Source organism: Canis lupus, chromosome 36, assembly GCF_003254725.2.
Source record: "Canis lupus dingo isolate Sandy chromosome 36, ASM325472v2, whole genome shotgun sequence".
Classification (NCBI taxonomy): Eukaryota; Metazoa; Chordata; class Mammalia; order Carnivora; family Canidae; genus Canis; species Canis lupus.
Window position 1 is genome coordinate 20,098,218 of NC_064278.1, and position 27,612 is coordinate 20,125,829.

At 55.5% G+C, this 27,612-nt stretch overlaps 4 protein-coding genes across 6 annotated transcripts; all 4 read left to right on the plus strand.

Annotated features, from left to right (window-relative positions):
• The first annotated feature begins 1,077 nt into the window (after nt 1-1,077).
• On the plus strand, nt 1,078-13,336 carry HOXD11 (homeobox D11). 2 transcript variants are annotated; one of them, XR_007408511.1, is made up of 3 exons: nt 1,078-2,238; nt 2,995-3,449; nt 13,200-13,336. XR_007408511.1 is itself a non-coding variant. In XM_025460282.3 (2 exons), exons 1-2 carry the CDS (start codon nt 1,452-1,454, stop codon nt 3,228-3,230), a joined length of 1,023 nt encoding a protein of 340 aa, XP_025316067.1. In that variant the 5' UTR covers nt 1,078-1,451; the 3' UTR covers nt 3,231-9,987. The 2 variants fall into 2 exon arrangements, 1 of the variants encoding a protein (XP_025316067.1); XM_025460282.3 differs by lacking the exon at nt 13,200-13,336 and having other exon boundaries at nt 2,995-9,987.
• HOXD10 (homeobox D10) lies at nt 10,829-14,173 on the plus strand. The gene is made up of 2 exons (XM_025460280.3): nt 10,829-11,828; nt 13,200-14,173. Exons 1-2 carry the CDS (start codon nt 10,874-10,876, stop codon nt 13,475-13,477), a joined length of 1,233 nt encoding a protein of 410 aa, XP_025316065.1. The 5' UTR covers nt 10,829-10,873; the 3' UTR covers nt 13,478-14,173.
• Nucleotides 14,174-16,831: 2,658 nt separating this feature from the next.
• On the plus strand, nt 16,832-19,258 carry HOXD9 (homeobox D9). The gene is made up of 2 exons (XM_025460281.3): nt 16,832-17,950; nt 18,297-19,258. The coding sequence occupies exons 1-2, from the start codon at nt 16,969-16,971 to the stop codon at nt 18,536-18,538; spliced, it is 1,224 nt and encodes a 407-aa protein (XP_025316066.1). The 5' UTR covers nt 16,832-16,968; the 3' UTR covers nt 18,539-19,258.
• Nucleotides 19,259-24,838: 5,580 nt separating this feature from the next.
• Nucleotides 24,839-27,344, plus strand: HOXD8 (homeobox D8). Of its 2 annotated transcripts, none has more exons than XM_025460284.3 (2): nt 24,839-25,466; nt 25,886-27,344. In XM_025460284.3, exons 1-2 carry the CDS (start codon nt 24,854-24,856, stop codon nt 26,179-26,181), a joined length of 909 nt encoding a protein of 302 aa, XP_025316069.3. In that variant the 5' UTR covers nt 24,839-24,853; the 3' UTR covers nt 26,182-27,344. The 2 variants fall into 2 exon arrangements, with proteins under 2 accessions (XP_025316069.3, XP_025316070.3); XM_025460285.3 differs by having other exon boundaries at nt 25,889-27,344.
• Nucleotides 27,345-27,612: the final 268 nt, after the last annotated feature.

The window sequence follows — 27,612 nt, forward strand, 5'->3', positions numbered from 1 at the left end:
AGCACTCCGCCCCCTCCCCAGGGCCAGCGGACCTCCCGGGGGCTCCCCTCCACCCCCGAAGTGACCATGCGGGCTCAAGGGCACCGCAGGAGCCTAGGGGAGAGCCGGCGGCGTGGATGCCTAGGCCTTGGCGGGTCTCCGACGCAGGGAAGGGGCTGGTTGTGAGGCGGGCTGGTCCCGGTCCAGGCCAAAAAGCAGAGAGGGTGAGGAGGGTGGAGGCACCCACAGTTGGTCTGGGGCTGCTGGGGAGTGGGAGGCCAGGCACCTTTAGAGTAGGAGGACTCCGGATCCTTTTGTTCACCAGACCCCCCAGCTTCTAGAAGGGCCACCGGGCGTCTCCGAGGTCTGAACTTCCTCCTTGCTTTAGCTTTGGGAGAGGAAAGGCAGAGAGGGGACAGGGGTGGTGGCACACAGCTAGGGGAGAGGAAGAGAGAGCATCAGGGGACAGATAGGCAGAGGAAAGGAAGAGGAAGGAAGAAGGCTGGAGGGAACGCGAGAAGGGAGCGGGAGAAGAGAGGACAGGCGAGAAAGAAGCGAGAAGACTGAATGGAAAGGAGGGAAGGAGAAAAAGAGACGGGAACAGAGAGAGGAGGAGAGAGGGCGAAAGGTCCGACTGGGCACCGAGGCCCTGGCCTGGGTGAGCTCCTGGCATGGTTTTGGCGTGGGGTTTTTCGAGGCTGGCACTCGCGCTCCGGGGGTCAGGAGTGGAGGGAACCAAGTTATTCTGCGCTGAAGGCGCAGGGCTAAGAAATATGTAAATCAGGGCTCCGTGCGCCCCGAGAGAGGCGCAATTACGCCCCTTGAACAAGAAGCAACAAGCTCCTGACCGGCGAGCTGCAGAGGGTGGCGGCGTCGCGGGGGAGGGAGCGGCTGCAGGAAGGGGTGTGGGGGTGGGAACCTCACAACCTCACACCTAGTCCCCTATGCCCCGGGCTGGGGCTCCCCCCTCTGCTCTCCGCTTCTTTCCCTTCCCCCTTCCTCCCCCTTCCTCCCCCTCCCTCCTCCTCCCCGCCGGCCTCGGTCCGCGTACTTAAAGCGGCGCGGGCGGGCGGGCGCGGGCGGGCGGCCCAGCCGGGCGGTGGCAGATGCACCCAGCAGTGGCGGCCGCCGGCGGCGCACAGGTGACCGGCCTGCGGCTCAGCCCGGTCAGGGGGCGCCCGGGGAGCGCCGGCTGGAGAGGGAGACCGGTCCGCCCCCAGCGCGCGCGCGTCTCGGCGCCAGGAGCCGTCCCGGGGCGTGTTGGCGAGAGCTGATATAGATATAAGGACATTTCTCTCCATGGCGTCACGTGACATAATTACCACCAGAATCAATCAAGATGAATTGCACGTCAGCGCCCGGTGGGGATTTTTGCTTAGTTGATCCTGGCCCAAGCCTCTTGTGCAATCGATGGCTCAGGTTGGCGGCGCGGGGAGCGGCCCGGGGCTCGCCGGCGCGCACGCCGCGGAGCCATGAACGACTTTGATGAGTGCGGCCCGAGCGCAGCCAGCATGTACCTGCCGGGCTGCGCCTACTATGTGGCCCCGTCGGACTTCGCCAGCAAGCCGTCGTTCCTGTCGCAGCCGTCGTCCTGCCAGATGACTTTCCCCTACTCTTCCAACCTGGCGCCGCACGTCCAGCCCGTGCGCGAAGTGGCCTTCCGCGACTACGGCCTGGAGCGCGCCAAGTGGCCGTACCGCGGCGGCGGCGGCGGCGGCGCGGGGGGCGGCGGCGGCGGGGGCGGCCCCGGCGGGGGCGGCGGCGGCGGCGCCGGGGGCTACGCTCCCTACTACGCGGCGGCCGCGGCGGCGGCGGCGGCGGCGGCGGCGGCCGAGGAGGCGGCCATGCAGCGCGAGCTGCTGCCTCCCGCGGGCCGCCGGCCGGACGTGCTCTTCAAGGCGCCCGAGCCGGTGTGCGCCGCGCCCGGGCCGCCGCACGGCCCCGCGGGCGCCGCCTCCAACTTCTACAGCGCCGTGGGCCGGAACGGCATCCTGCCGCAGGGCTTCGACCAGTTCTACGAGGCTGCTCCCGGGCCCCCGTTCGCCGGGCCGCAGCCCCCTCCGCCTCCCGCGCCGCCGCAGCCCGAGGGCGCTGCCGACAAGGGCGACCCCAAGACGGGGGCTGGCGGCGGCGGGGGAAGCCCCTGCGCCAAGGCGCCCCCCGGCTCGGAGCCCAAGGGGGCGGCAGAAGGCGGCGGCGGCGGCGGCGACGGCGAGGGGCCCCCGGGGGAGGCGGGGGCTGAGAAGAGCGGCGGCGCAGGTAGGCACCCGGCGCGGGGTGGGCGGCGGGGCCGGGGGCCGCGGGCGCGGGGGGGCGGCGGGGGCCTCCCTCTGCTTGCGCCGTTTTATGTGCTACTTTATAAGCGTTCGAAGGGGTTTATACATCCTATAAGATTTCCCGGGCCGTTGTAAAGTGTGTTTACGATAGGAAACCAATTTAGGTGGGCTTAAGGTAGACTTCGAAGGGGACGTTAATCGCCGGAGAGAGCTTTTCCCCAGTTTGGGGGGGGTGGTGGTTCTGGAGAGCTTGGAGTGCGGTGGGGGCAGATTTCAAGCCACTTTGTGAGTGTGGACACTCGAGCCTCCTGCTTTTAAGGGGGGGTGGGGTGGGGAGATCCTTGAACTGGACTTTATCCAAGCCTCTGGCTGACGCGCGCTGCTGGTTGGAGTAGAGCAGATGCCTGGGCGCGCTCGGGTTTCTCTCCCTTCGGGTTCCAACTCAGAGCCGGCCTCGCCCTCTGCTTCTCCACCTCCGTGACACGGTGTGTGTGTGTGTGTGTGTGTGTGTGTGTGTGTGTGTGTGTGTCCTGGCGTGAACACACGTCCACGCCCGCACTCTCTCCTGTGCCCGCCCATATATCATCCCCCACGACGCAGGCAGGGCCTTTCAGTGGCGGCAGGGGACGTCCCCAACGGGGCCGAGGCCTGGCCCTCGCGCGGGCCTGGGCCGGCGGGCAGGCGGCCGGGGGTGGGCAGTCAGCCGCCTCTCTCACCTCTTGGTCTCTTTGCCTTGCAGTGGCCCCCCAGCGGTCCCGGAAAAAGCGCTGTCCCTACACCAAGTACCAGATCCGCGAACTGGAACGCGAGTTTTTCTTTAACGTGTACATAAACAAAGAGAAAAGACTCCAACTCTCTCGGATGCTCAACCTCACTGACCGGCAAGTCAAAATCTGGTTCCAGAATCGTAGAATGAAAGAAAAGAAACTGAACAGAGACCGTCTGCAGTATTTCACTGGAAACCCCTTATTTTGAGAGCTCCAGGAAGCACCCCTCTCCCAGAGCCCCACTCACCCACCCACCTCCCCACCAGCCTGCCCTCGGCAGGCCCAATGTCCTTGGGTTTAATGACGCCTCTTCTCTGTGGAACTCCACGAGTCCTTCCCACGGTCAACTCGGGACCTCCCAGCGACCACTGCTGCCTGCCGACGAGGCCGGGGACTTGGCCGAATGGATCCTAATAAGGGGAAAATGGTAAATGCAAACGTCCCTTTACAATTTTACCGCCAATGTGCTGTTGTTCTCGCTCCCTCCCTCCGAGTCCCCGTGGGGACGCTGTGGGATCTGTAGAGAGTTAGGCCGCTGGGCTGGAAGGCACTTGTTTTTGTTCTGAGTTTAAGGGACCCGGCCATCCCCCTTGGTGAATGCAGATTATTTAAACTCTGGGAAATGTATCTTTGGTCTGTCGTATCAAGGCATAAGTCACTGTGTTTTGTGTGAATAAATGGTTTCTAGTAAAATGGAGGTTACAGCTTGAACACACTATATGATTTTTTTCCTCTTTAAAGAAGTTTAGTGTCTGATTAGGGTATTTTAGTGGTCAGAACCTTCTCCCATATGCAACTGAAAATCAAGTGAAATGCTCTTTAATCCTGCTGAAATGAGAGTAGCTCTCTCCCACCCTCTCTAGGCTACACTGATTTGTTAAAAATCACTTCAGGGATGAATTTCTGAACTGAGGATCTAACCCAGCCATTCTGGGGCTGCTTTCTCCGGGCAATCAGGCTGGGGCAGCAGGAACCTTAAGAAGGAAGTCTCTTCCTCCCATTCCCAGTGTAGTGAACTTGGAATTTCTGAAAAGACAAAAACCATTTTTAAAAAATTGTTAGAAAATCCAAATTTACTCCTAACAAGATGTCAAGGAGCCAGGGTCCCTTAAAAAAAAAAAAAAAAAAAAGCAACCAAAATTAGAAACCTTCATGGAAAATAATGGTTTGCTAAAAAGGAAGTTACCAGTGGGGAGAGGGATCCTTGCTAGTGTCACAGCAGGCATACGGCAGAGAAGGGAAGACCCCTCCCTGGAATAGGGCCTGAGGCTGCAGACCCACTTCTCACTGCATTTATCGCTTCAAGTTAAAGAATGTGGTGGGGGCTGAACTGCACTTTATGTTGCAGGGCCAGGCCAGGCTGTTTACAAAACCTTGAACTGTCTAGACAACACCATAAAAGCCAAAGTTCTAAACAGCTTAATTGGGTTATATTATACACCTTCTGGTGGGCCCAAAAGAGATTTCCGCAATGTGCAATAAACTGTAGGAGTGAGAAAAGCATCTCTCCCTCTGAAAAAAGTAAAGTGAATCGTGACTCTTAACCTCTTCTAAGCCCAAAGTAAAAAAAAAAATAAAAAAAAATCCATAAGATGTACAGTACTCCAAGCATCTGCAGAGGAGGTATGCATTTCCAAATGCAAAATTTTTTTAATTACCAAAGTTTAGGGGGGGGGGAGGAAAAACATAAGTGCATAAGTGTATGCCTTTGAACTTCCAAAATGTCAAGGTCATCACCTTTAACCTTTCTGAATAATTAGGCGCCTTAAGGTTCTTCTGTGATATTCAGCCGCCACCCACTCTCACACACACATGCTTACACACCTCCAGACCCCCACATACATTTATGACCACACAGCATCATATCAGGGGCTCACCATAAATCTAAGCAAATGCCTTAATTTCAGGATCAATAACCTTAATTTCCCTTCAAACATTTGTGTAATTCAATAGCACTTGACTTCTTTTTAAAATACTGGTTAGATTTAAGTGTCTACCAGCATGTTTTTTTTTTTTTTAAATACAGATGGTATATATACTGAGGTGGATTTTTTTTTTGGAGGAGGGGGTCATAGATAGCAATCCCCTTTGCTCTAATGAAAAACCATGGCTTTAAAAGCAGGCATTTGAAAGAGGAAGCTCTAGTCAGATTTACAGCTTCGCTATATTTGAAAAAAAAAATGTTACCCCGTCAGATAAATTACCGAACTTTCTTTGAATATGAAAATATTCCTTTTACAAAACTGAAAATATTTATATTGTTTTCCAAAGTGTCCCTCAACCTTTGGTGAACATGGCAAGAGAAACAAAGCCTACAATCGAATAATTTCGTTCGGAAGGGGATTCCTTTGTGTGGAATTCTGGGCGTCCGTTAAAATGTCAATGCCCTAGTAGTATGATCGTTGCAGGAGCTTAAAACTGCTTTATTTCTTTCTCTCTCCATCTATCTTTTTTTTTTTTTTTTTTTTAACTGCGTCTAAATGTAGCAAGCTTGTGTGTCCACCACCTTGGGGAAGCCGAACCAAGAGATACCATTTCCCGTTTGCATGGCCTTGGAGAGCCACACGGGGGCGTGCTCACGTTCCAGAAGCCGCGTCTGGCGCAGAGGCCGCGGTACCCTATCTTTCCAATAGTGATTCTAATAGGCAATCTCAGCCCGTTAGTTACAGGCGGCCACTAAGTATTTGTTTGCTGTTTGTTTGTTCTAAGCAACCACGAGGTGTGCGAACTTGTGTATAGACAGAGAAAAGGGAGCTACCCGGATTCCTGAAACAGACAATCACCCAATCGTTGTCCCCTCCAAGATAACGCTGTTGCAAAGAATACCTTGCCATAGCCTGGTGGTGTCAAGGAGAGATTTTTTTTAAAGACGAATAGGTACATTTCGAAATTGGTCATGCCACTGCGAGTTGATTCAATGAGGGAAATTAATGTTCTTGTTGGTTTGAGTATGGAGAACGATATGAGGGTAGGACCAGCTCCTCCCCAAAAGCAGGGTCCGCCTTGTACCGACCGACCGCCGGGGATGATTAAAAGGCTTTTGTTTAAGACAGATCGGGGCGCCGGCAACTTAGCTTGGTGTGGTCTCAGGGAAAATGAGACGCGTCGGGCCCGAGGGGGTCGTTGTGGGCCAGGGGGTGCCCCCCGCCCCGGCCATGCCTGGCACCCGGGGGTACCGGCAGCGAGAGGCGCCGGCGGAACCCTGAGCTGGGGTGTCTGGGCCCGGCTGGGCTGGCGCGGCCGCGGGAAGCCGCAGGCCGGCCCGGGAGCGTTTGGACTGCGAGGCAAAGCGGCTTAGAAAGGGGATTGCATTTGAAGCCACGGAGCTTTGCATTTGACAGGAGCCCGGCCGCTCTGCGCGGCCGCCTGCGGGACTGGAGCACAGAACGTGATTTGGGCCCCAGCTCTTGGCAGCAGCCTTCTCGCTGCACGCCCTGCGGGCCCCCCACGCCCCTTCCGCACAGCCCCGGACTTTGGGGAGGGCCCGTGTCACCATCCTCCGTCCAAAAGAGAGGCTCCAGGGGGGAGGGCTCCAGGACGCGGGCTGTTCTAAGGGAGGGTGGCCGTCCCTTCTGGCCCGAAGTTCATCGTGAAGCGCCGGCAACCCCCAGATGCTGGCCTCCTCGGCTCTGCCGCCTCTGTCGCCTTTCTCCAAACCCCGCACCAAAGGCCCTGAGCCCACCCCTGGGAGCTGGCATCGGCGTCAGTGGAGGCTGGGGCGCCATGAGCCCCCCAGTGAGGCGCCAGCCAGAGGCATAGGTGTTCCCCACAGGCCCCCGTGGCTCCCGCCTGTCTGACCGCGGGTCCTGCTTGGCTGCCGTGAAGCGACATTTCTCAGAGCCTAACCTGGGTCTCAGGCCAGGTGGGGAGAGAGCCCTCCTCCCCAGATGTCGTTGTGCTCCTCTTCGGGCGGGTCCAGCAGGGGCGGGCGCGTGTGGCCTCTGAGGGCCCCTTGGCCTTGGCTGGCAGCCTTCCTCAGACAACGGGTGCTCAGCAGTCTGCGGTTCCTCTCCTGCCAGCAGCGCCCAAGATGGGCCTGAGAAAGGACAGAGCATCGGACCAGGACTTGGGGGGCTGCAGACCCGACCCCTCCTGATTGCTCAGAGCCGGTGGGGCTCAAGGAGCGAGGCCATGTCTCTGGAGTCATCAAGGTCTCAGATCCTGAGGTGGAGGGAAAGTGCGCCAAGTAGGAGTCTTTTGTGTCTGTAACTGAAAAAGGCTCCCCAGCAGCCAGCCCTTTTGCACGGTCCCCACAGACTCTTCACTGGGTTGGTGGTGGCTTCCACAGCCTGCCCATCTGCCCCCTTGATTTCTTTTCACATTGGCTGGAAGGTGCACAGTGCAACCTGGAGGGGCTCCCTGGGGAAGCAGCCTTTAAAATTCGTCCCCATCCACTCTGCCCCCAAAGAATGGCACAGCCCTGAGACCACTAAGGGCCCAAATTCAGGGCAAACCTAGGAGTCCTCAGGTCTACTCAGGCCCAGGGTCACTGTTCCTCCTGGTGACAGAGGAGCACAGATGCAGGCCACTTCTTGATTACAAATGCTAATTTCTTACTAAGGCGACCCTATTAATTTTTTCTCGGAAAAGAGCTGTGCCAGGGAGAAGGAGGTCTTGGTACAAATATGGATATTCATCTCCTTTATAGTGCAATATTGATTTATTATTAATGGTAACTGCTCCAACTGATCTAAAGATGATCGAAAACAGCAGCTATGCAGCTACATTAAATACTCGTAAGCAAAATACAGGCTGGCCTTGGAAGGCACTGCCTTTTCATTCCATTTGCTTCATCCTAGCCTTAGAGTCTCAGCCAAACTTTCCATCCTCCCAGGTCTACATCATTCTCTTGTATTATTTCTATTTTGCTCCATTTTTATTATAAAATTTCTCTGAAATATTGGAGTCTCTGGCCTCAGGGAACTGGTCTGAAGGCAGATATTTGAGAAAGAATAAAATAGAATTTAGTGATAATAGATTCAAAATTATAGGCAATACACATATTTTCTGTGAATGAAGAAGACCCACTTCAAGCCAGATCTAATGTGGGGGTGACTGAGAGCCTGAAGCCACTGAGAGTTGAAACAGAAAGGCCCCCAAATTCGGAAGGCAGATCCTGCTTGTACTGGCTCACCGCAGACCTACCCGCTCCGCGAGGAATGGCTGGGTTTTAGCCTGAATGTTTTCTTCATGTATAAATAAAGATTATGAAAGGGCTTTTGATGGGCATAAAATTCCCGATTAGATTGAACAGTCCTGCCTCACGAGTGGGATAGGGAGAATTGGACAGCCGAGTTCCAGGCAGCTCCCCTGGCTGAGATGCAGAGGGACGACCGTCCTGGAGCGCCAGGCTGGCGTCAGGGCGCCTGCCGAGAGCGTGTGCAGCGGGCACTTTGTCCAGCCCTGGGCACGCTTAACTGGGGCCGGGATCGTGATCTCCACCTTCTGATAAAACTATTTTTGGGGTGCTGATCAGTGGCTGTTAGCTTTGAACAGGACCGTAGCAGACCAGAGGCAAAAGTTGTGTTTTTTTTTTTTTTCCTGCCTTCCTCACCCGCGCCCCACCCCCCCACCCCATCTTCAAGCTTAAAAACAGTCACCCCTACGGAAAGGTAATGTTTAAACCTCGGGCTTCGCCGGCCGGCATCCCGCAGCCGCTGCAGCTAGAGGCGCCAGGCTTTTAACCTGACAATGATGTTGTATTTGAACAGCTGCGTAAAGGTTTAAAAGGTCTGTCTCATTGCCACCGCGGAGTTTTTTAAAAGGGGTTATTGTTTGGGCGAGGGCACTTCAAGGCGACAGGCAAAGTGGTCCCAAGGCCGAAAATAATGTTCAGCGCCTGTTTCCACCAGGCCAGGGGAGAGTCCTTTTAGGGAGGGGGGACAGAGGGTTTGTTGGAAAAGGTTTTTGTGAAGGAGTGAGCAGGCTCCTGGTTCCCCCCGCAGAATGCCGAGGCGCTTTAATGAGCATCGGGCTCCAAAGAAATGTTCTGCTGAGGCGGAAACCCAATTTGCCCACAAGTTCAGTCCCTGGGCCTGAAATCCAAGGCCAGCCCATGACAGGGCGAGTGTGGGGAGAAGAGAGCCCAGACGCCTTCCCGGACAGAGAACTGGTTCACGATCAGGGTTTCTGGGGCCCCCTTCGTCTCTCGGGTGCAGGGAAGGGGATCTGGGAAGCCCGGGGATGGCTCCCGTGCCCTGGCCCGGCCCCTCAACCCGGGCAAGCCTTTGGAAATCAAGGTTAAAGCTCCCCGCTGCTGCCCCGAGGCCGGGGCTTCCGAAGGGCGGCTCACCCGCCTGCAACCAGAGAACAAGAAAGGAAGTTGTTGGAGAAGTTTCTCATAAAACTCTGAGTTTCCATGGTGGTGATGGTGGTTGTTCTTTAATGAGCTCGACCACAACCCCAGACCAAATCCTCTTTATAGAACTTTCCGTCACCAAAGGAAACAGAGGACCAAGAATCTCCCAATTCCTTTTTTTTTTTTCCTCCCTCCCCTCACCCAAGCAAACCAGTGTCAAATAATTTTAGGAATTGTCCAAAACTATAAAACTCAACTCCTGACAAAAGTATAGCTTTTACTATTTGACGATTTGTGTTAAAACAAAAATTGACCTTCTTGGTTGGTAGCGAAGGGGAAAAATCAATAGTATAATTTTCAATAATTCATAAAGCGAACGCCATTATGCTAAATCTTAACTATTAATCTTATCCTTTACAAAGTCTCGATTGATTTGTTAATAAAATATCTTCCCGTGTGTGGCAACAGCGGGTATAACTCTTTAAAAACCTTCAGAAGCAAGAAAATTACCAAGTAGCCCAAGAATGTAGATGAGAATTTTATTGATCGCCCTGATTCTTCTTAATATGTATTAATAAATTCCACAACCTTTTGTACCTTGCACTTGTCAGAAACCAATGCTTTTACAAAATCCATAAAAGGAAAACATTTTTTTTTTTTTTTTTTTGCAGAAGAACCAAATGACACCTTTGCATCTCTCTCTCTCTCTCTCTCTCCTACTCGGCCCAGTCAGTTTTCTAAAACTTCTGGAGTCCGAGGGCGAGACTTTTCCCCTCTCTTTGAAAAACAATCTTTTTTCTCTTCCTTCCTTCCTCTCTGCTCATTATTATCAGGGTGTGTAGGGAGGGAAACCTCGAGGTGGTTCTCCCGCTGTGAACCGGAGGGACGCTTTCGAGGACAGCCAGCTGCTGGCGAGGGATCGTCTCCGGGCTGAAAGCTCCCAGCGGCCCGGCCGCAGAGGTCGGGGTGTGGGTCCTCCGAGGGCCGAAGGCTCGCAGCCCCGGCGGGGCGCGGAGGGGCCGGGATCCCGCAGCCCCTCGGGCCGGGGGCGGGACCGGACAGCGCCAGGGCCGCCCGGGGCTCGGGGCCGGGGCTCGGGGCTGGCCAGCTGCCTGGCCTCCGAGCCCTCGCCGCCCTCCGCCTCCGCTCCCCGCGGGAACTTGGCCGCGTCTTGGCGGGCGGGCGCGCCCTGCAGTGTGGCCCCCGGGGGTGGGGTGCCTCGGGCCCGGGGGAGCCGACTCACCTTCCCAGGCTGCCCGGGAGAGCGTGAGCCACCGGGCCCCCCCGCCCCGCCCCGCCCGCGCCCCGGCGCTCGGGCGCGGTCCGCCCGGGTGTGCGCGGGGCAGTGCTCCTGCGCGCTGGCGCCCCGGCGCCCCGGCTTCCCTCCCGCGCGCCCCTCTGGCCGAGCCTTTCCCTCCGCCAGCGGGGCCCGGAGGCCGGGGCGGGGGGCGCGAGCGGGGCCGGCCGGCGGAGCGAGCCCCGGGGAGGCCGGCGGGCGCCGGAGAGCGCCGGGCCGGTTGTCTGCAGCGCGCACTATCGCGGGCGCGTAGTAGATGTCGCTGTTGTCCGCGCTTACGCGGCCGGCCGGCCGGGCTCCGGAGCACGTGACCTGCGAGGAGGCTGCGGCTCAAGGCCATTTTCAAATCTCATTGGCTTGGTTGTCATGTGGTCGGCAGAGGCATCCACAATTACACGGGGAATGTTTTCCTAGAGATGTCAGCCTACAAAGGACACAATCTCTCTTCTTCAAATTCCTCCCCAAAATGTCCTTTCCCAACAGCTCTCCTGCTGCTAATACTTTTTTAGTAGATTCCTTGATCAGTGCCTGCAGGAGTGACAGTTTTTATTCGAGCAGCGCCAGCATGTACATGCCACCACCTAGCGCAGACATGGGGACCTATGGAATGCAAACCTGTGGACTGCTCCCGTCTCTGGCCAAAAGAGAAGTGAACCACCAAAATATGGGTATGAATGTGCATCCTTATATACCTCAAGTAGACAGTTGGACAGACCCGAACAGATCTTGTCGAATAGAGCAACCTGTTACACAGCAAGTCCCCACTTGCTCCTTCACCACCAACATTAAGGAAGAATCCAATTGCTGCATGTATTCTGATAAGCGCAACAAACTCATTTCTGCTGAGGTCCCTTCGTACCAGAGGCTGGTCCCTGAGTCCTGTCCCGTTGAGAACCCCGAGGTTCCTGTCCCTGGATATTTTAGACTGAGTCAGACCTACGCCACCGGGAAAACCCAAGAGTACAATAACAGCCCCGAAGGCAGCTCCACAGTCATGCTCCAGCTCAACCCTCGCGGCGCGGCCAAGCCGCAGCTCTCGGCTGCCCAGCTGCAGATGGAAAAGAAGATGAACGAGCCCGTGAGCGGCCAGGAGCCCACCAAAGTCTCCCAGGTGGAGAGCCCCGAGGCCAAGGGCGGCCTTCCGGAAGAAAGGAGCTGCCTGGCTGAGGTCTCCGTGTCCAGTCCCGAAGTACAGGAGAAGGAAAGCAAAGGTCGGTATGAGCAAGTTGCCACCCCAGCGGGGCGTGCAGCCCGGGAACCGGCAGAGAGGGAGCGCCTGGGTGCCCAGCGTCGAGCCCGGGCAGCTGAGGCGGGGCCGACTGGCAGGTGCTGCTCCTCCTGGCTTTTAGAGGGGCAGTCTCAGTCTCGAGATGGTCCCCGCTTCTCCCCGGCTGCCCTGGCCCTCCTGGCTAGTCCTGGCCCCACGCTGATGGCGCCTGGGCAGAGGAAGGGCTTGCCGGGTTTATTTTTCCTGAGCTAGACCTGAAATGCAACAAAAGAGAGCAAATGAGACCTGCGGCTCGTAAACACGGCCCCAGAACCTCCTTTCTCCTGCTCAGATTTGCAGTCCCAGCTTTGCCTTTCACCCAACGATGATTTTAAGGTGGTCCAAGGCACCGTGTTCGTGTTCAAGTGTATGCACCCCGCATCCTGCGAGCTTGGGGGCGGCAATGGGAACGAAATGACTGGGCTGGTTGGCGCTTGGGCTGGGGAAGAGGGCTCCCAGCCTCTGCGGGGTTAGGTAACCTTGGCTTTGTCTGGGGAAAGTGCCGCAAGCTTTGCAGTCCATTTGCAAAAGGGGCAAAGGCTGAAGGGGGGGAAGGATGGAATCTGCAGGGCCCACCCCGGCAGGGCCAGCCTTAGGGCCGGGCTGGGGCAAAGAGCCAGGGGCTCTGGCTTTTTTTGAGAAGGAACCCTGCCCCTATGCCTCTCCCCCAGTGTCCAGAGGTGGGCCACAGTAAGGAGCCACATTTCTGGGGGGAATGCTTTTGTGTGGGGACAAGAAGGAATGAGAATGCAAGAAATTCTGGGGAGTACAATGCCCAGGCAGGTCGGAGAAGGTGTACTCGGTTCCTTGGTTATCTTTTGAAAGAGAAGGGCCACTATAAGCCTGGTTGTGGGGCTCCCCGCCTGTGCAGGAAAAGTGGGGAAGATGTGGCAGACTTGGGGATGTGAGGCAGCAGTGGGATTGGTAGTCTTGTTCAGGCTCTGGTTTGCTTTTTCCACTCCAGCCCAGTTATGAGCTGCCCACTTAGAATGCTGCTGGGGAGATCCTGAAAGTTTACTATTGTACTAATGTTCCGTGCAGGTCAGAAAGTTGAGAGAGAAAGAGACAGAAAGAGAGAGAACCCTGACCACTTAGGGCAAGAGTACCCGCCCATCGTGTCATTTTGGGCATTTAAACTAATCTGGCATCAATTACAAATCCCTTCCAGGGCCCACCTCATATGAGTAATGTTTAATACCAGCATTTCCCAAAGCGGCCTGGCTGCCAGCAGGGTCATGGCCAAGGGTACATTTGAAAAGCCTGAGAAAAAAAAATTCTTGATTTTTTTTTCTTCTTCTCCCTTTAATTTTGTTAGAGGAAATCAAGTCTGATACTCCAACCAGCAATTGGCTCACTGCAAAGAGTGGCAGAAAGAAGAGGTGCCCTTACACTAAGCACCAAACGCTGGAATTAGAAAAAGAGTTCTTGTTCAATATGTACCTCACCCGCGAGCGCCGCCTAGAGATCAGTAAGAGCGTTAACCTCACCGACAGGCAGGTCAAGATTTGGTTTCAAAACCGCCGAATGAAACTCAAGAAGATGAGCCGAGAGAACCGGATCCGAGAACTGACCGCCAACCTCACCTTCTCTTAGGTCCCAGGCCCGTCGGAGGCCAGGATCGGAGAGGGGGCACCGCGTTCCAGGGCCGAGTGCTGGAGGACTGGGAAGGCGGCAACAAAACCTTCATTGCTCTTTTGTTTTTTGTTTTGTTTTGTTTTGTTTCCTGCTAGAATGTGACTTTGGGGTCATTCTGTTCGTGCTGCAAGTGATCTGTAATCCCTATGAGTATATATATATATATATTAAAAAAACTAGCACGTGTAATTTATTATTTTTTTCATCGTAATGCAGGGTAACTATTACTGCGCATTTTCATTTGGGTCTTAACTTATTGGAACTGTACAGCATCCATCAGTTCATTCATTCCATCCAGCAATGTGACTTTTTCATGTTTTTCCTGACACAAAAGGTCTGTGTGTGTGGTTAGTCCATGATCTCATGGCGTTTTTGAATACATCCAGTACTTAAAAGTACTTAAATTACATATATATTTAAAAAAGATTAAGAAAACCCACAAGCTTTGGGGGGAGGGGGACTAAAAAAGCACATTACAATGTATCTTTTCTCAAATGAATTTAGCGATTGTCCTTGGTGAGATGGAATATTGACGACTTATGCCTTGTAGCCTTCCCTTGTGGTGCATCTGTGGTTTGGTAGAAGTACAACAACAACCTGTCCTTTCTGTGCATGTTCTGGTCGCATGTATAATGCAATAAACTCTGGAAACGAGTTCGCTCCCTCTGCTTTCTGAAATGGACAAGTGTTACGGTGGAAATGAAAGCCTTGGGTGAGATTATCTCCCTGTTAAACTCCTTGTTTGGGGCAGTTAGGGGTGGTGATGGAGATAGATAGATAGAGAAGAAAGATGGGAGAGGCTGGAGTAGGCCTAGGGTGCTAAAATTTGGCAGTGGTGGGGGGAGTGATCATCCAGCCTGGGTGTGCTGTTTTCGTAGTTGAGAAGAAGGGGAGTCTTTGCCCCTTCCCACCTTCCCAAGATGGTAACATAATTGAATCCTAGACCCGTGTGATTTCCCTCTAACCGGAGCCTGGTAAGTAAGACTGTGGCCACGCTGCTTTTTTCCTCACAGCTCCCCATTTGTGTGTTTTCCTGTCTTTGGTTTTGGTTGTGTTACTCTTTTAATACTTTCAGTGGGGTCTTGATGATTTCTGGCTGGCGTGCCATCGTCAGGGGCTAGGTTGAAACCAGTCTTGCTTGCCCACCTGGAAGCCGCCGGGCCTCCATTACAGGAACCAGGACAACCAGCAACTAGCATTGCAACGGATCCAGTTCTGCCCCCCCTTTCCCTCACCCCCACCCCTATCCCAAGCGCAAGACAAGCCAGGCCACAGCGAAGCCGAGGATGGGTGAGTCTTCCCATCCCACTTTGCCCTGGTTTCCCTGTGGAATGATTTCACGCTCGGTCATTACCTTTTAGTGGCCCACACGAAATTTTCTGAAAAGATTTTCCCCACATAACGCTCCCTCTATTTAATTATAAAATGCTGGTTGGAGCCACTGTATGTAGAAGGCAAGAAAATGTACAAAAGGTGACTGAAAGAGACTTTGCAAATGAACGTGACTTCCCATGAAGTCCAATGTTCCAGCTGCCGACACGGCTTGGAAAAGTCTAGCCAGCCTTCACCGGGAGAGTCCAGGCTTATCTAGTCCTGCGTGGGGGAAAGAAGAGGCCTTAGCGAGAGGAGCGGACAGAGAATTCGTTTCCCCAGGTTGTGCTGTGCTTTCAAAGGGTCTCCACCAGCTTCAAGTAGCTTCACAAAACACATCCTTTCCAATTTTGCTTTTTCTCCCCATAAAACTATGTATTCAGGGGCTCTAAGCTTCACAGTTCTCACCCAGGGAGTCTTTGGGAGATTCAGTATTTATTCAGAGTTTTAAATTTCGCCCTGAAAACCAAGAACCTTCCCCAGTTCCGAGACAGAACCTTGAGGGGAGCCATTTCCTAGGGGTGAGCGAGAGGGAGAGAGACAGAGAGAAGGCTCGGAATCAGGGCCAGGTTGGAAACGCCGGAGTAGATTTGCCCAGACCTCCATTGGTTGGGCAGGAGAAGGAGGGCAATTTTAACTTCTCCATTTAGTCCCTGCGATGTGGGGAGCACCATTAGTTGTTGACAGGGGGCCCTGCCTCAGAGGAAAACCCGTGCTACAGGCAAAGGCATCTCCTCTGGAACAAAATCAGAAAGCCCTTGGCAAAGGCAATCAATCAGGCCATAAGTAGCCATTTACCCCCTTCCTTTCCGGGGCTCGAGGTGGGCTGGGATCCCTCCAAGGGTGCTCTGAGCAACTTGTAGAGTGAGGAATATATCCTCAGCCGCCCGCTCTCTCTCGGGGGCTGCTTTTGTCTCGGCTCCCAGCCGGGCTTCCGAGGCTTTGTACCATGGATTTGGGAGTGACAATGGGCATTTCCCTCAGATTCAAGGCTGCCCAGCATTACTTCTGGAAGCAGGGTGGGGAGGGGGGGTGGAAAAGGGAAGAGGGGGAAGAAGAAGAAATGGGGAGACGGGGGCCCAGGAACAACCCCAGGAAGCGGCCCAGCGCGGGGAGCAGCGCTTCCCGCTGGCCTCGGGGAGGCAGGGTTGGGGCGGTGGGGTGGGCGGTGGGCGGTGGGCGGGCGCGGGCCGCGGTCGCGTTTGGGTTCTGCCCTCTGGCCTGTTCTCTTGCAGGGCCTTTCCGGCAGCCCCGGAGAAGACAAGGCGCCCCGGCCGCCGCTGCCCCCGCGGTGCCGCCCCTGCAGCCCGCCAGCACCCCAGGGCACACCGCAGCCCAGCGGAGGCCGCCGCAGCACCGGGTCGGCGGGGCCCGGCCGCCCCCGCGCACCCCTCGGCCGCGGCGTGTGTCCGCCTCCCGTCGGGGGGTGTGTGGCTGCGCGGGCGGGTGCGAGGGTGCCGGGGGGCGGAGGCCCTCCGAGCTGCTCCATCCGTCCGTTTTATTAGGGACACATTAATCTATAATCAAATACACCTCATAAAATTTTTATTGAAAGGCATAATATCATTACAGAGGTCTTCCACCTGTTTTAAACAACACGACAAGCTGTGAGCGGGCGTGTGTGGGTCTGCGTAGGGAGGGGCGGCCGCGGCCCCGGGCAGAGACTCCCCGCGGGCGCCAGGGGGCCGCCTCCGGAGGGCCGCCGCCGCCCCGCGGGCCCGGGCTGCTCGGGGCTCCGGCCCAGCGGCGCTCGCAGCGCTCGCAGCGCCCTTGGCGCCCGGGACGCGCGGCCCGCGGCTCGGGGAGTCCCGGGGCTGCGGGGGCAGCGCCCAGGTCCGACCCGCACGGCCGCGGGCGGCAAGAGGCGGCGAACAAATAGTCCCCGGCGCCGCCTCCGGCCGCGGTCGGGCGCCGCCGCTGCAGCCGCCGCCGGGCTGGCCGGGCCCCGCCGGACCGGGCTGGCCGCGCGGACCGGGCTCCTGGGCTCTAATTGCGGCGCTTGTGTTGATGATGATTTTTTTTTTTAAATCACAGCAGCCCCCAGTTTGCGGACTGATTTACTCCCGGTATTGGTAAATATGATCACGTGGGCCGCGCGACCAATGGTGGAGGCTGCAGCCTGCGAACTAGTCGGCGGCTCGGGCGCCGGCGGGGAGCGGCGCGGCGGCGGGCAGTGTAACCTTGGTGGGAGCGCGCGGCGCCTCAAAATGTCGTCCAGTGGCGCCCTCAGCAACTACTACGTGGACTCGCTCATAGGCCATGAGGGCGACGAGGTGTTCGCCGCGCGCTTCGGCCCGCCGGGGCCCGGCGCGCAGGGCAGGCCCACAGGTGTGGCCGACAGCCCGGCCGCCGCCGCCGCCGAGTTTGCCTCGTGTAGTTTTGCCCCCAAATCGGCCGTGTTCTCCGCCTCGTGGTCCGCGGTGCCCGCCCAGCCCCCGGCGGCGGCGGCGATGAGCGGCCTGTACCACCCGTACGTGCCCCCGCCGCCCCTGGCCGCCGCCGCCTCCGAGCCCGGCCGCTACATGCGCTCCTGGATGGAGCCGCTGCCCGGTTTTCCCGGCGGCGCGGGCGGCGGCGGCGGCGGCGGCGGCGGCGGGAGCGGCGGGGGCGGAGGCGGCCCGGGCCCTGGTCCCAGCCCCGGCCCCGGCCCCAGCGGCCCACCCAACGGGCGCCACTACGGGATTAAGCCTGAAACCGGAGCGGCCCCGACCCCCGCCGCCGCCGCCGCCGCCGCCGCCGCCGCCGCCACCGCCGCCACCTCCACCTCCTCCTCCACGTCCACGTCTTCCTCCTCCAAACGGACTGAGTGCTCCGCGGCCCGGGAGTCCCAGGGGAGCGGCGGCCCCGAGTTCTCCTGCAACTCGTTCCTACGGGACAAGGCGGCAGCGGCGGCTGGGGGACCCGGGCCCGGGGCAGGGATCGGGGCCGGGGCCGGGGCCGGGCCCGGGGCAGGCGGCTCGTCGGAGCCCCCGGCTTGCAGCGACCACCCGAGCCCGGGCTGCCCACTGAAGGAGGAGGAGAAGCAGCATCCGCAGCCGCCGCAGCAGCAACTTGACCCAAGTAAGTGCAAAAGAAATTGCCCCCTGATTTATTGCTGAAACCTGTAAGGCTCGAATGTGCAAAACTGATAGTTTTACTAACCTATAAAAACGTCTAGACGCCTACTCTAGCCTAGGCGAGCAACACGCATCCATAAAAAGCTTCCCATAACCACCTACCCTAGGCGCGCGGTTTGTACGGTAAACAGAGCGCGGGCATTAAGGCTTTTTATGATAATTCCCCCCAAGTTGTGAAAAGCGGCCATCCTTGGTGAAATTAATTTAACGACCTCTCTCCCCCACCCTGTCGTCTCTCCTTGCCTCCCCTCCGCCCCTCGATCCCTTTCTCCAAACCCCCCTCTTCGTAGACAACCCTGCAGCAAACTGGATCCACGCTCGCTCCACCCGGAAAAAGCGCTGTCCCTACACCAAATACCAGACGCTTGAGCTGGAGAAGGAATTCCTCTTTAACATGTACCTCACCCGGGACCGGCGCTACGAGGTGGCAAGGATTCTGAACCTCACAGAGAGACAGGTCAAAATCTGGTTCCAGAATCGTAGAATGAAAATGAAAAAGATGAGCAAGGAGAAATGCCCCAAAGGAGACTGACCCGGCGCGGCGCCGGCGGGACCACTCTGTGCTGCAAAGGCAGTGGGGTTTTTTTTGTTGTTTGTTCGTGGATGCTTGATTTCCAGAAATTCTCCAGCGATTCGGACATTTCCTCTCCCCCATCCCCGCCCTTTTTAGGTAGAAGTGACTGTGTGGTTGGTCTCTGTGAGGTATTTGGGGGACTCTGTATTTGCTCGCTTATGTGTCCGAGAAACGAAGTGGCTTTGGGGTTTTGCCTTTTCCCCGCTCCCTCCCTTGACTGAACCGTTGGTTCCGTAGGAAATGCTATATTTTGTGAGTGCACGCTGGATTGAGGGGCCCTCTCCTGTGTAAATGTTCCCTAGGTTTCTGAAAAGTGCTGTAGTTTAGCAATCCCAGCGTTGCTCAAGCAGGGGCCAAGTGCGCCCCACTTCTGAGGATGAAGGCAGAGCGACCGCAGTGGGAGGCCCACCCGGGGGCCCACTAGTTACCAGGGTCCCCTTTCCTCAGGGAGCCTGGGGGCCCTCCACTGAGACCGGGAAGGAGGCCTAGAGGGGAGCCCAGGGCCTCTGGTGGGTCGGGGTCTATTCTCAGTGCACTGGAGGAGCCACTCTCTCCTCGGAGGGCTCGGCTTGCGTGGGCGGCCGCGGGTGGAGGCCCTCCGGGTTCCTGCCTGAGAACCAGTTGTAAACGTTACCGCTTCCTACCAATAAATGCTGACCTGATCAAATGGAGCCCAGACGCTGGCCCTGAACACTGTGTGCCTGCTTTCTCCGTCTCTCTGCAAAATATCACCCTCACAGGACTCCGCTTCCATCCCTGGGAGGGAGACACTGCTGAAAATCTGGGGACCTTCCACCTGAGAAGTGGGTCTGCTGTGCCCCTGAGTCTCCCTTTGTTGGGCAGACCCAGCCAGAGCACAGCCCCGGGGTGCTCTTGGCTGCTCAGTCCTTCCCTTCTGCAGCCCGCTTCCAGCTTCTCAGCGAACTCTGTGCCCTAGGCCTGGTGTCAGCCTTGCAGCAGTGCCCAGCGGGGCCCACGGGCCCCGGAAGCCAGGCACCCTGTGGCTGGGGCGATGGCACCGTCACACCCCTTGTCTCCCTCTGCTCAGGGAGGACCAGCCATCCGCTCCCCATTCTAAACAAGGGAGAGACCAGCTCTGCACTCTGCAGCGACTCCCCCACCTCCTCAGGCTGGCTGGCTCCGGGAGGGCTGAGCCAGTTAGGCTGTGAGCTTCCGCCCTACATACAAGAGCCCCAAAGTGACCTTAGCAGATCGAAATGGTCAAGGCTCTCCCCCGCAGCTACCCCCACCCCATCTCATCGCCCTCCTCCCCGCCGCCCAAACTCAGTTCCCGAGTGTGCTTAGCTCCCAGCTCGGCCCTCAGAGGGCCGCACTTAGGGGCTAAAATGAAGGTCATTGTAAGTGAGGGTTCGGCCCAGCACAGCCTTTGCAGGCCTGAGAGTGGGTGGCGCCGGGTGTCCTGGGCTGGGGGGAAGGGGCAGGGGCGATGGCAGAGTTTGGGGGGGTCCTGATGAAAGAGGGGACTTGAAGGAAAAGAAGAGGGGGGCTGGGAGGGAAAGCCAAGGCCCAGATCCGGCCGAAGGTGCAGCGTACCCCCGCCCCTGCGGCCAACCCGATACCTAGGGCTCTTTGAAAACAGGAAGAGCCAAGGTGTCATAAAGCCATCGAGCCGGCGAGACGTCTGGAGGTAATGAGTTTACGACAGGCTCGGCGGGCGCTTCGCTTTGAAACCATCTCATTTTGATGTTGTGTTTGTGGGAGGAAGGGAAAAATGCAGACAAAACTGGGTCTTAAAATCTGGACAATAAAATATAAACAAGACTGTGTTGGACCAAGAAGGCAGGGGCTTGGGAGCCCCCAGTGAGGTGTGAGCACCTAGGAAATAAAAAAATGGGGGGGGGGTAGGAAAGAGGAGATATCATGATATATTTCTGATCTTTAAAGTGGGCCAGGTATTAGAATTAGCCTACAGTGGGTGGCTCTTTATAATATTTCACTATGGCCACGGTCTAGCTCCTTCTTTTCTTTTTCTCTCTCTCTCTCTCTCTTTTCTTTCTTTCTTTCTAATTGGCCTGTTCTTTGGGGGGGAGGAAGAGTTAGTGATCTTGAGTCATTTACTCCAGCCGAGGGTCTCCCAGCCGCATGGTTGCCGGTTGGCACACACAAAAAAGAAGTTATTTAAATGCCCTTTCATGAGGATACCTGGCTCTCCATTCCAAACTTTGCAGCAAAAGTATTGTTGTAAATTACATCCCTTTGCTAATAGAAACGTAATCGTTACAGCTGATTTGGAAGAAAACATTTTTGAAATTGAGAAAAAACATTAACCTCGAAGGAAACACCTAAGCTGATTAAAGTCTTTGCTTTAACAAAAATTCAGGTGGAATGCTTAGTCAATCCATTTCACTCTGTGACTTTTGATATAAATTTAGAAGCTCGTGTGTTGTATATAGAAATGCCAATACACGCAGACCAACAGGGCCTTTCCAGCCACGCAGAGATCCAGCAGAAAGCCTTTAGTTTGTTTTCTATTTCTGCTTTCCCCTGCCCTCAGATTGCCCAGCGAAATGGGCCTGAAGGATTAAAATCACAAAGCTAAAATAGCAAATATTCAGCGTTAAAAGAAAATATTAATAGAACGTCTATCATTTCTTCGTTTTCAAAGTGCCTGGCTCCTCCGACAAAAAAAAAAAAAAGCCTGTTGTTGATATTTAGAAAGTTGTAATTTTTGTTCAATCTAGCCTGTCCTTTAATTGTGGGCGATTCCGGAATGGGGACCTACTGTGTCTGGCAAAAGCAGCGCTGGAAGCTTTTGAGAAAGACAGTATTGGAAGCTCTCGGGAGTACAAGTATCTTTGGCGTTCAGGAGCCCCTGCTTAGTGCACTTGACTTGTTGACAATCAAAGGGATGAAGCATTATTAGTGTCAGCGATCCAAGCCCCAGTCAAAATAAAGAGCAAGATTAGAACTGGTCGAAAAAAAGGGAAGTTAAACTCGGTCGGCTGGAGGCTGCATTTTGCCACTAGAGAGCGCTGTTGCTCCACTTTGTGATCTCGTAAAGCTGGCTCTGCGGCGGCGAGGAAGGTTTTGATTTAAAATATTTACAATCTTATTTTTAATTCCAAATTAGGATAAATTTAACCAAAAAGAAGCAATGTACACTATTAAATTCTCCAGGCGTGTTTGTTAGGTATAAAATTTTGGATTAGTCAGGATTTCAGAAAATTTGGACTATGGCACAGCTGAAACTATAAAATGTTATGGTGAAGTTAATGCATTCTATCAAAACAAACGTGTAAAAGCATAGATCTTTATTTACAAAGTTAATCGCGCTCTTTCCCCATTCAGATTATAAACAGAATGCACGGGGTGGGGGCGAGGGGGGAATTAAATGTTTTGTCCCAAGAGGACATGTTGTGCTGTAATGCTTTCTTAATTAGGCCAGAATGGGTAGAAATGAATTTCGTGGTGTCTGTTTCTTTTTTTTCTTTTTCTTTTTCTTTTCTTTTTCTTTTCTTTTTTTTTTTTTTTCTGCACCTAAGAAATCACACGGTTCTGGAAGGTGCCTTGTATTACTGAGATCTGGGCTCTCTCTTTTTCCCCATTCTGTTCCAAAGGCCACTCATTGATCCAGAGTTTAAATGCGCACCATTGCACACGCCGAACACTGAAATTTTAAAAAGCCACAATTACAAAGTTGGTTCCAAGGCTTTATTGAGAATAATTCCCTTTTAGTCGGGTATTTGCAAGGTTGAAGTACAAATCGTGGACTATCAAAATCTGTTTGTTCGCCTTCCGATTCCAAGGAAGTTTTACCTGGCGATAGATATCCGGCAGAGAACAACAACAAATCCGGCCCCCTCTACCAGCCCCGGGTCTCCTCCACTCCCTAGTAATCTAAAATAAAAATAAAAATAAAAATAAAAATAAAAATAAAGCATGCCTGTATCATCTGGAGATTCATTAACAACCCGTTTACCTTGACCATTGCCAGCCAATCCCCGTAGAAACAATTGAAAAAGAATATTTAGACATTGTCTTGCTATGCCTTTCCATCTCGGTGTCATTTTCTCCTTTTGCAAAACATGATTCAGTGCACACGGACTGACCTCGGGATCGCACTCACAGACTGGACCAACCCACAAGGAGTAGGGGGTAGTTGAAATGAGCCTCCTGCTGCGCCTTGGGGTGGGGAGTGGGGGGTGGGGGGGGAGCCCGTCTCGGGTTCTTAGACCTTTGTATTGGGCGCGGGCTGCCGGCGTGGAGTGCGCTGGCGTTAGCCGCACGGTCCCAGGTCAGTCCCGAGGCTGGTGTGGGCCTGGTGCCTTCACGACAGTGGGTGATCCCTAAGGCAGAGGGGCTCGGTCCTCTAAAGATTGCACGAGGAAGGCCGAGTGGGCGAGGGAGAATGCACAGTACAGACGTCTTATTACACTTATTGGACATGAATACGCGTAGAGAAGGGGGTTAAACGTAACATGGGGGAGAGAAGACGGTGTGTGACGCTGCGCGGGTTCCTAAAAATCAGCAATATTTTGCCGATTCGCGCTCGACTTGCCCCCGCGACTCGGGACGTGTCTCTTCCTCGTGGCTCACAAGCTAGGATGAGCCTTCGCTTTCCTTCCTTTTGGGAAAAATTAGTAACTTTTTAAGCCGCGTCCGGCGCCCGCTCTGGGCACTAAGTTCCCAGGCTTGGCAGACGAACCAGAACCATCAGCAGACGCTGGGCGCCGCCTTCGGCCGCCTGGAACCGGCGCGATCCCAGCAGCGGCCCCCGGGGCCCCGGGTGGGGGCTCGCAGGCGGCGGGTCCCCCCACCCCCCGCCCCCGCGCTCCGCCCGCGGCCACCGCCCGTCCCGGGCCGCTCCAGGCCGCGGCCGAGACCCGGGGGCCGCGCGTCCCGCCCTGGCGCGGGTTCTCCTTCCCGCCTTGGAAACGGCGGTGCCCGCTTCTCTATTTAGTCCCTCGGCAATGCTAATGCGCGCCCCCCGCGCCCCCGCCGCCCCGCATTCTTGTCTCCCCCCCCCCCCCCCCCGCGCGAGCCTGGTGCTGACGTCTATCAAGGGTGAAATGATGGAAACTATATTCATGGGCATGATTTCCATTAAATATCAATTAACCTGGGAGCCTCAGCCAGGCGTGCAGTGCGTCAAGGGTAAATGTACATCTCATTTCCACCAGGCCTGCTCGCCTGGAAAAGGCGGCCTGGAAAAGCTCGCTCTGGTGATGCCAGGATTGGGGTTTGGGGGTCACCCTCGCGGCCTTCCACCAACCCCCTGCGAGGGCCCGACCCCAGCGCGCGGCGCTCCCGTGGGTCTACGCCGCCCGCCCTTGCTCCCCGGGGCTGCAGCGCCCGCGTGTCCAGAAGCGCAAAAGCCACGGCCGGCCTCCGGGGGGCTGCTCCAGGGGCCAGCGGAGGGAGTCCTGTGCTCCCGCAGCCTCCTGGGAGTGGCCTCCCTGCCTCCCCCCAAGTGTAAGGTCCTCCCGCGCCCCCGCCCCGCCAGCCCCGAGCCGCGTCCCGGGGCCCCGGGGGGCGAGGCGAGCCCTTGGCAGTGCGGCTTTATGGGCCCCCTTTAAGGCCGGCGGAGGCATCTCCCGGCCGGCGTGAGGAGTCCCGTCGGGAGCGGCGGCGGCGCCTCGGAGGATCCCTCCGCGCGGTTATCTCGCCCCCATCTTCTCCTCCGCGCAGTGGCGTGGTGCGAAAATGCCTCGCCGGGGCGCACCGGGGCGGCAGCCTCGGCGGCGGCGGCGGGAGCGCTGGGAGGGGGCCGCGGGGGGGCCGAGGTGAGAGGTGGCGGCGGGCACAGGGTGTTGGTTTTTTTTTTCCTCTCTTCCCTCCAGAGCGGGGGTTTGTAAGCCGGAGCCAAAGAGTGTCCCCGTGGGCCGGGCGCACTTTTTTTCTTGTCCCCGTGCGCTCAGGGCCGCCCGGTGCCGGAGAGGAAACAGTGGAGGCAGCGGGGCAGGTCACCCGGGGCGTCGGCGATTATATTGCGGCCGAGCCGGCGCGCGCCGGGAGAGGCCGGGCGGGCGGCGAGCGCGGGGGCTGGGCGAGGCCCCGCGACCCGCGAGGGAGGCGGCGGCGGGCGCAGGAGCCGGGCATGAGCGCCCAGTAGCCGGGTGCCCGCGGCCGCCGGGCCTCAGAGGCGACGCGCGGGCGGGCGGCGGCGGCGGCGGCGGCGGCGGCGACGTAGCCCGGCGGCCCCGGCGGCGCGAGCAGCCGCCCCAGAGGCCCCCGCGGCAGTGCGGCCGCGCCGAGGCGCGCTCCCTGCCTGCTCCGCAGCGCCCGCCCGGGGCCGCCGCCGCCGCCGCCCCGATGAGCTCGTACTTCGTGAACCCGCTGTACTCCAAGTACAAGGCGGCGGCGGCCGCGGCGGCGGCGGCGGCGGCCGCGGCGGGCGAGGCCATCAATCCCACTTACTACGACTGTCACTTCGCGCCCGAGGTCGGCAGCCGCCACGCCGCCGCCGCCGCCGCCCTGCAGCTCTATGGCAACAGCGCCGCCGGCTTCCCGCACGCGCCCCCGCAGGCGCACGCGCACCCGCACCCGCACCCGCACCCGTCGCCGCCGCCGCCGCCCGCCGGGCCGGGGTGCGGCGGCGGGGGCGGCCCGGGCCCGGGGCAGGACTACTTCCAGCCCGGCGGGGGCAGCCCGGCCGCAGCCTACCAGGCCGCCCCCCCCCCTCCTCCGCATCCTCCGCCTCCGCCGCCGCCTCCCCCCTGCGGCGGGATTGCCTGTCACGGGGAGCCCGCGAAGTTTTACGGATACGATAACTTACAGAGACAGCCGATTTTTACGACCCAGCAAGAGGCCGAGCTGGTACAATATCCTGACTGTAAATCGTCCAGTGGTAATATTGGCGAGGACCCAGACCACTTAAATCAGAGCTCGTCTCCTTCTCAAATGTTTCCCTGGATGAGACCACAAGGTTGGGATGCAATTTTTTTATTTTTTTTTTATTTTTAATGCGGGGAGAGGGGGAGAAATCTGCTTTCGTCTCACGTTCTAGCTTTAAAACTACCTTTCCCCTCTCCCTCTTCTTTTCCTTCTCGTGTAGCTACAGTGGCTCTTATTCATAAAGTAATACTTTTTTTTTCCCCCCTTAAAGTAGAGAAACCGCGTAAAGATGCGGACAGAGCAATCGGGAGGACCTTCTCTCTGTTCCTCTTGCCTGCATATTATATATATATATATATAGAAATATATATATCAGAGCGAAAGAGACTTGTGTGTATTTCATCCCTCAGCTTGTTCCAGAAAGCTCCAGCAACCTGCAGAGGCACCATGACATTTCTAAAACGCTTATTTTCCTTTTTCTTTTCTTTCTTTTTTTTTTTTTTTAATCAGCAGCTCCTGGTAGACGAAGAGGAAGACAAACCTACAGTCGTTTCCAAACCCTAGAGCTGGAAAAAGAATTCCTTTTTAACCCTTATCTGACCAGGAAGAGAAGAATCGAGGTTTCCCACGCCCTAGCCCTCACGGAGAGACAGGTAAAAATCTGGTTCCAGAACAGGAGAATGAAATGGAAAAAAGAGAACAACAAGGACAAATTCCCAGTTTCCCGACAGGAGGCGAAGGATGGAGAAACCAAGAAGGAAGCCCAAGAGCTGGAGGAAGACAGAGCTGAAGGCCTGACAAATTAACTTCTACCTTTAAAATTTTACCACAGACTATTAAAACTAATGATCAACACATGCTGTTGGACACCATCTATTTTCTTTGTTGGAAAGGACTTTACCTGTATTTCAAGCTACCTTCATGTCACTGCTCTTGAGGTTTCTGCGCTTTGAGAGGGGTTTGGGTGTTAAAAAAAAAGTTTCTAGTATCACACAGAAGCAGCCCTTGAGCTGTCCTATGTAAGGGTAATTTGATACTGACCTTGTTGCTATATTTTTATAATGGTAGTTTTTAATGTCTGAGCTGGTGATTTGCCTCAACAACGTAAACTTCCTAATGATTAGCACTAAATAATTGAATATGAAATGCTTTATTAATCAAATAAGTGCACTTGAACACTTAAAATCATTTCTTTATGGTGAGTAAATTAAAAGAGATCTATTAATTTTTTAAAAAAATATGCCTGCAGAATATTTACTTTATGTTATTTGATTAAAACATATTATTTATGTTCTGTTTTTCTGCTTTTATAATGAATGGTTCGGGTGCCTTTTGTTTACTCCTAAAAGGTTTGAGTGTTTTGTAAATGTAATATCTCGGGGAAAAGTCTGGGCCAAATATTCATAAAGCACATGTTAGCTGAAGAGTGTAATGTGTAGTCCTGCTCTGCAGCTTCCTTAAGCTTGGGGGAAAATGTTGGGCCAATGACAGAAGTTTCAGGAAAATGTCACAGTTGACATTTAATAATTTTCTGTAGTCTATACAAATTATAGCAATTTAACCATCTAAAGTGAATGAATACTTGAAAAGCCGATTATAACATTTTCACTCATTAACTTTTCACTCTGGCGAGTCGCCTTGTGAAATGCCTCTTATTTCTCAACTTGCTTTCGTTTTGAACTGCGCTTGGTATCGCCTGAAATCGCTAGGTCTCTATGCTGTGGCCGCTGCTGTGATTCCGTTTTTTGAATAGGTGCCATATTTATTTGTATTCCCTTCGCTCTGTTTGCACGCCCATTTTGAGCCAACTTGTGTGCGTCTCAGATGTCGGTTGGTACGTCCTCTGCTGTTCTCCAGGATGGCCTCACCTATTGAAACAAGCCCTGAGAGCAAATGCAGAAAAATCCGAGTGTAAACAACCGCTCCAGAATATAGCTAGCTCCTCAATAAAGAAATGAATCTTTTTCTAGAGCTAGTGTCTTTGAGCGCCGCACATAATCCTTTCCCTGAGTCAGGAACCACCATCTGGACTACTAGAAGGCAACGTTTCACCAACGCTTCTATTTGATTTAAAAAAAAAAAAAAAAGAGTGGGGGTTACAAGCACTGTGCAGTAAAAATAAATAAATAAATTCAGGGGAGGGGTCTCTTTTTTCATTCCAGAGAGAGCTGGCTGGGCTACCCTAGCTTCGTCTTGCTCTAAATAACCTTGCTAAGATACTGTGAAAGCTTTGAACT

Bases quoted from the DNA above. Each gene is read 5' to 3' on its own strand.
- HOXD10 (XM_025460280.3), top strand. From the start codon at position 10,874: ATGTCGCTGTTGTCCGCGCTTACGCGGCCGGCCGGCCGGGCTCCGGAG. The intron at 11,829-13,199 runs GTCGGTATGAGC...TAATTTTGTTAG, and splicing joins ACAGGAGAAGGAAAGCAAAG to AGGAAATCAAGTCTGATACT.
- HOXD8 (XM_025460284.3), top strand. From the start codon at position 24,854: ATGAGCTCGTACTTCGTGAACCCGCTGTACTCCAAGTACAAGGCGGCG. The intron at 25,467-25,885 runs GTTGGGATGCAA...TTTTTTAATCAG, and splicing joins TCCCTGGATGAGACCACAAG to CAGCTCCTGGTAGACGAAGA.
- HOXD9 (XM_025460281.3), top strand. From the start codon at position 16,969: ATGATCACGTGGGCCGCGCGACCAATGGTGGAGGCTGCAGCCTGCGAA. The intron at 17,951-18,296 runs GTAAGTGCAAAA...CCCTCTTCGTAG, and splicing joins GCAGCAGCAACTTGACCCAA to ACAACCCTGCAGCAAACTGG.
- HOXD11 (XM_025460282.3), top strand. From the start codon at position 1,452: ATGAACGACTTTGATGAGTGCGGCCCGAGCGCAGCCAGCATGTACCTG. The intron at 2,239-2,994 runs GTAGGCACCCGG...TTTGCCTTGCAG, and splicing joins TGAGAAGAGCGGCGGCGCAG to TGGCCCCCCAGCGGTCCCGG.